This window comes from Arvicanthis niloticus, chromosome 9, assembly GCF_011762505.2.
Source record: "Arvicanthis niloticus isolate mArvNil1 chromosome 9, mArvNil1.pat.X, whole genome shotgun sequence".
Classification (NCBI taxonomy): domain Eukaryota; kingdom Metazoa; phylum Chordata; class Mammalia; order Rodentia; family Muridae; genus Arvicanthis; species Arvicanthis niloticus.
The window spans coordinates 60,532,641-60,539,293 of NC_047666.1; the positions used below are offsets into that span (position 1 = coordinate 60,532,641).

A 6,653-nucleotide genomic window follows, 5' to 3' on the forward strand; every position below is an offset into this window, starting at 1 on the left:
ACCAGTTTAGACTAGAGAGTGAAACTGTCTTAAGAAAACCAAAACAAGAGGAACCTCTGGGTGTGGTGGTGCACACCCAAAATCCCAGCATGGGAGAGGTGGGAGCAGGAGGATCTGCAGTTCAAAACTCTCCTGCACTACAAAGGAAGCTTGGAGGAAGAACTGGACTTAAGTCTCTGTCGCAAGAAAACAAAACACAACGCAGGGAAAACCCATGATTCTATAGTGAAGAAAGCAAGTAATCTAAGCTGTAAAATCATTTGAAAGATCTGAGGCTAAAGAAATGGCTCAGCAGTTAAGAGCACTGGTCTAGTGGAGGAGACTCAGGATCTCCTGTAACTTCGGGAGATCTGGCTCCCCCTTCTGGCCACCATGGAATCCTGCAGGTACACAGGGCACTTACACAAGCGCCCAGGTATACAATGAGTGAATTTTTGATCTCGGAAGGTTTTCTATGTTATATTTTCGCAAAGTAATTTAAAAACTTTAAGATACATAATCATATATGTATATATGTATGGCAGAGAGCAGGTCTTTAATTCTAGGATTTAGGAAGCAGAGGCAGTTTGTGAGTTCGAGGTTAGCCTGGTCTACATAGTGATAGGAGAGCCTGGTGCACTGAGACCCTGTTTCAAAAAAAACAACAACAACAAAAAAAAAATTATTTGGCCCTGGTGGCACAGAACTGTAATCCCAGCACACAGGACGTAGAGAAAAGAACTCACTACTGTGAGTTCAAGGCCAGCAAAGGATACACAGTAAGACCTTGTTCACACCAGAACAAGCAGCCTGGCTGTTATGCACAATGAGAACAAATGAGCTAAGATCACTACGGGCTCCGTAGCCATACACAACTGTGTGTAATTATGGGGATCATTAAGCATGATGGCGGACATGTCCAATTGAAGAGGTCATAAGCCAAGAACCGTAGTTTTATTAAAGAGTTTACCCTGAGCACATGCTTGTCCTATTCCTGAGACTAGCCACACCCACACTCATCCACTACCATGTCTTCATAATGTCGGAGAATGACGTTCTTATCATTATCTTGATAGAGCATGGAGATGGGAGACAACTTGGTGGGGATACAGACAGCCTTGGGGACCTTGGGGTCAGCCATATGCATCAGAGCCTGCATGAAAGCATAATTGGAACTATTCAGATATGTGGTCATTGAGAAGGGGCAATCTCCATGACAGTAATTTGCCATGAACCCCTTAGGGGCGATGACCCACTTGTGCCAACCCAGGTCCTGGAAGTTGATGAACAGCTGATGACGGTGGCAGAGGTTCTTACAAAAACCCTTGGGGACAGGGATAGCTGCCCTCCTTTTCCTGGAAGAAGAGTGACAGTGTTTAGGGTTGAGGGTTACCACCAGCAGGGAGGCATGAAGAGACCCTATCAGCCGGTCACAGGGGTTCTCAAGCTGGACATTTACCCTGGAGTATCTGTCCTCTTTGACCAGAATCTGTAAGTATAAGTCCAAATTCTTCAGTCTGTTTCTGTTCCAATCCTTAACCACACCCTGCAGGTTGAATTGCAGAGAACCTTGAGGCCCAGGGACAGACAGCTGAGCAAGCAATCTGCCCAGCTTAGGGTGGGATCGCCCCCACAGACCACGATCCTGAACCACAGACAGAGCCACCACCAGCTCTGGTTGCAGGTTATAGTAGGACCTGGGCCCCAAGTCTAGAGTCAGCAGAGCCATGGTCAACTTTCCCTTTTCTTTGATGGCAGACAAGTTAAAATAGAGGACCTTCTGTAGACAGGAGCCATCTTGGGAAGGTTTCTGTGTGTTAAGGAAAAAACCTAGAAGCAAAAAGAAACATTTGAGAGACACTGCAACGGTTTCTACTTCGGACCCACACGTGCTTGTGCATAAGGGAGCACAACCCTGAGCTCCTGTCAAACGCTTCCTTCTGGGAGAACAACTCCCCCAGTCCTCCTTATTCAAGTCCAGATGTGTGCTAGTCCTCAGAAGTTGTCTACCTTGGTTTTCTTACATAAGGTCTCATTGACCTGAGGTTCACCAATTTGGCTAGACTGTCTGGCCAGTGAGCCCCAGAACCTGTTTGTCTGTGCCCTAGAATGCTGGGGTTACAGGAGGACATGTAGCACCTGGCTGCCGAACTTCATGCTTGTAAACAAGGTAATCACTTCACTGACGAAGTCTTCTCCCCAGCCCCACCTTTTTTATTTATTTATTTTTGGAGGAACTGTGTTCGTTTGCCTTGGGGTTTTTTTTGTTGTTTGTTTGTTTTTAAAGACAAGTTCTCTTGTAACCAAGGCTGGCCTTGAATTCATTTTAGAGCCAAGGATGACTTTAAACTTCTAATCCTCCTGCCTTTACTTTCAAAGTTTCGAGACTGCAAATCTATTTCTGTACATCTGGTTTATACTATGCTGGAGCTCAAACCCAGAACTTCAGGGGCACGAGGCAATCCCCAGCATCACCATACCATACCATAACACACACACACACACACACCAGTCTCCTATGTATGATCTTCCTCACACCTCCAGCTCTACCTCAATCCTCATGCCCCGCCCCAAATTTTGGGACTAAATGAGTACTGTAGAAATTTGGGGGAGGGGGGTTTGGGGGGAGAGAAGGGGGGTTACAAAGTGGTGAGGGTTTTTCTGTGTAACAACCCTGGCTGTCCTGGTACTTGGGCTGTCCAGGATGGCCTCGAACTCAAGAGATCCACCTGCCTCTGCCTCCTGAGTTCTGGGATTAAAAGCATGCACCACGACAGCCTGCTGAAACTCTGAAACGGAGTAAACTTTTGATAATATCTGCACTTTCAACGCTATTCCCAATCCAACTCCCAGGAAGTATACATTAAAGGCTTCGGGGACAAGTACATATTCAAATCTTTTCTTCATCTCTGCTTTATAATCTCAGCCCTTGGGAAACTGCTGCAAGGTGATTGCTGGAAAACTTTGGCCAGTCTGAGCTGCAGACAGTGGGTCTCAAAACAACAAAAAACACCCAAGCCAGGAAAGAAACAGTTACTAGAAAGACTATGCATCTGAATGCCAATGCAGGAATGTGGTTGCTTGCAACAATCTCCAACTTTGAATAAGAATCAAGTAGGGAAATGAAGGACAGCCTAAGGCTAGAAGAACCTACTTTTAAAACATAAAACAGGAGGCTTGTGCAATTTAGTGGTTGGTCAGTTTAAAAAACTATGGGATGGCAGTCCCTCCAACTTTTATAAGAGTGTGACTGTGGCTTAGTTTAATACCATGGGTCTATATTTTTAAAAAGTCAAGTCATGCGTGATAGTGAATATCTTTAATCCTAGCACCTGGGAGACAGAGGTAGGGGGTGTCTCTTGAATCCAAGGCCATGCAGGTCTAGAAAGAGATCTCCAGGACATCCAGGGCTACACAGAGAAACCCTGTGTTGAAGAAACAAACATAAATAAATAAAATAATTAATGAAATATAAATAAATACAGCACTTGGGAGGCAGAGGCAGGCAGATTTCTGAGTTCGAGGCCAGCCTGGTCTACAGAGTGAGTTCCAGGACAGCCAAAGCAACACAGAGAAACCCTGTCTCGAAAAACCAAAAAAAAAAAAAATAATAAATAAATAAATAAAAATAAAAATAATAATAATAATAAAATAGATAGATAAAATCACGAGATGTGCTGGCTTTTGATCCCAGCACTCAGTACTTAGGAAGCAGAGGTCTACGTAGTGAGTTCCAGGACAGCCAGGGCTACACAAAGGGACCTTAATTAATTAAAATCAAGACGTGCTTCTTGTATCCAACAAAAGTAACAGAGAGGGAATAAAAAGAAAGATGGCTGGCTGCTTAAGAGGACCAGAGCTAAGTTCGCAGCAACCATTTGGTTGGGCAGCTTACAGCCTCCTCTGGACTCTTCGGATAGGCACACACAAACACATATTAAAAACAGGAAGAGAGTAAGCAGGAGAAGAGAGAAAGAGAGGTGGTGGGACTTTAAAACCTACCTTGAATTCGGTCTCACCCAAGGTGTGATATTGTCTAACTCTCGAATTGATTACCTACTGTCTAAGCCCACTCTGTGTTAACTGTAAATTAAACAATGCTAAGCCGGCACAGCGGCAGCTAGACTAGCGTGGAGAGGCGATAAGAACACGTGCTTTCCTTTGGGCTGATCTTGGAACCTAGACGGAGGAATGTGCAAGGTCCTAGCTCAGACTCCTGCCAGCCATGGTACCCGTCTGTCCCCTCCTCCCTGATCTACAGCATCCACTTGGAGATTTTTCTCTGACAAATCCTCGGGTTCCTTACCCTGGTCTGGGAGAAGGCGAAGCAGGTTCCCACGGACACCCAGCTCCTTCACGTAGCATAAGTCCTGCGAGGCCCCGCTGGCCGCAGCAGCTTCTCGAGCCCGGATGATTTTCCTTAAGATGCGAGGCACAGGTTGAAACCTGTGAGGCGAAGGTGCTTTCTCTAAGCCTAGAAACTGCAAAAAGTCATAGTCTTGAAACTCGGATGTCTGGCCCCAGGCCAGGGTTAACAGAAGGAAGCCAAGAGTCAGAAGCCTTTGGGAAGGCTGCATGGCCGACTGAGCTGGGTAGTACAACCTCTGGAGAGCGCAGCTCAGCGGTCTAGCCTCCTGCTCAATTCAGGAGCTTGGGAGGTAATCAAGTGTGAATTGCTCTCTTCTCAGCTCCTCAGAGGCAATTCAATGTGAAAAGACAGATGGGGGGTGTGTGTGCCCGCGTGTGTGCGTGTGCGTGCGTGCGTGCGTGCGTGTGTGCGTGCGTGCGTGCGTGTGTGTGTGTGTGTGTGTGTGTGTGTGTGTTCGTCTTCTCTTGCTCTATTCTCCCACGGGGGGGGGGGGGGTGGTCAGCAGTGTAGAGGGTGAGTGGAAAGGGAGACACACCCATTCAATAAACCCTAACCCTGGTGTCTATGATATGCAAAGCAATGAGATAGCTTCTGGGAGAATAGTAGAATAGTAGAGAATAATTTATTATATGTGGAATTTTGAGACAGGGTCTCATGTGTCCTAGATTGACCTTCAACTTGTTTCTCTTTGAACAATACCTTTGTTTGTTTGTGGTGCCCGTGAGGGGGCTGTGCCTGCCACAGTACAGGGGCGGAGCTCACAGGACAATTCGCAGGAGCTGGTCTCTCCTTTCATATGGGTTCCAGGAATTGAAACCGGGTTATCAGGCCTGGGGACAAGCTCCTTTACCCACTGAGGCACCTTGCTGGCCCAAGTTTGAACTTTTAATCTAGCCTACATATCACTCCCAGTGAGAGTAGATGAGAAGCATGGTATGGAACTCGGGGCTGAGAACATGCTATGCGAGCAGACAACCCACTCCTGGCGCTATAGTCTGTCTGTCTTTCTTTCTTCTTTTCTTTCTTCCTTCCTTCCTTTTTTAGGTTTTTCGAAACAGGGTTTCTCTGTGTAGCCCTGGCTGTCCTGGAACTCACTCTGTAGACCAGTCTGCCCTCGAACTCAGAAATCCACCTGCCTCTGCCTCCCAAGCGCTGGGGTTAAAGGTGTGCGCCACCACCGCCTGGCTTCTTTCCCTCCCTCCCTCCCTGTTTGCTTGCTTCCCTCTTCTTTCTCTCTCTCAAATGGGGTCTTTCATAGAAACAAGTGCTTTTAACTTTGGGCCACCTCCCCAGCACCTTCCTGGAACTTTTGGTATGGTCCAGGGTAGCTTCTGACTTCTAGAGATGTTCTTGTCTCTGCCTTCCAGGTACTGGAGTTTTAGTGTGCACTGCCACCCTAGCGAATTTCTGACTTTGACCCCACCCCCATCCCCCCAAAAAAACTGACCAGAAAGACTCTCAAACCCCATTGAAAGGCTGACTCATTTAAACTGCCAGGCAGTTAATTCCATGGTAGAGGGTTTGCCTGGTGAATGCAAGGCCCTAGGTCTGACCACTATTACTGCAAAAAGAATTGGCTAGTCTGTCCCCAAGACACTGCTCATGGTTTTTGTAACTGGAATGTTAACATTTTGAACTATTTTATTCTATTGTAAGAACTTGTTTCCCTTCCAAGGGGAGAGAATGCTGCTTTTAACACTTCTTGACAGAATAGCACCTCTTCAGTGGGGCATCGAGAAATCCCATCTGGCCTCCAGCCCCTGACCCTGCCTCACTTCTGACCTCCCAGGGTCATGAGTGGGTATGTCCAGGTGATATTGGCCAAGCTGCTGTCCTGTGAGCGTCTTTCATCTCAACCTGTGTGCTGAGTGAGCTCAAAGGTCTTGGGACTGCAAACACTTCTAGCCTCTTCGGGATAGATGCAGCTTCATCTTCCCACTGAGCCTGGGAGACAATCAACTACAGAGCCTGCCTGGGGCCTCTCTGAGTTTGTTGACCTTCTCTCAAACAACACCCCTCGGGATCAGAACCGCAGTCGGCAGACAATGTGGATCCCACTGACAGCATCCAAGTGTCACCTCTCTTGGTGTCCTGATGCCACCTCACTCAGTTTTCTTTGCTTATTGTTTCTCTGAGTAGTCGAGGCTGCCCTAGAACTCAAAGATACTAATGTCTCAAGTCTGGAATACTGGGATTTCCAGGGTTAATTTATTAGTTATTTATTTACTTACTTACTTATTTTAGAAATTCTGTTGCCTGCCTTCCTCTATTATTATTTAAAAAAAAAAAAAAAAAAAAAAGCCGT

The 6,653-nt window shown here is 46.6% G+C and overlaps 1 protein-coding gene across 1 annotated transcript; it reads right to left on the minus strand.

The window, feature by feature from the left end:
• Positions 1-979: 979 nt before the first annotated feature.
• Gdf3 (growth differentiation factor 3) lies at positions 980-4,721 on the minus strand. The gene is made up of 2 exons (XM_034512347.2): positions 4,286-4,721; positions 980-1,809 (listed from the first exon to the last, which is right to left on the minus strand). Exons 1-2 carry the CDS (start codon positions 4,554-4,556, stop codon positions 980-982), a joined length of 1,101 nt encoding a protein of 366 aa, XP_034368238.1. The 5' UTR covers positions 4,557-4,721.
• Positions 4,722-6,653: the final 1,932 nt, after the last annotated feature.

Coding starts and splice junctions, on each gene's coding strand:
- Gdf3 (XM_034512347.2), bottom strand. CDS start 4,556: ATGCAGCCTTCCCAAAGGCTTCTGACTCTTGGCTTCCTTCTGTTAACC. Junction 1,810..4,285: donor TCGCCTTCTCCCAGACCAGG/GTAAGGAACCCG, acceptor TTTTGCTTCTAG/GTTTTTTCCTTAACACACAG.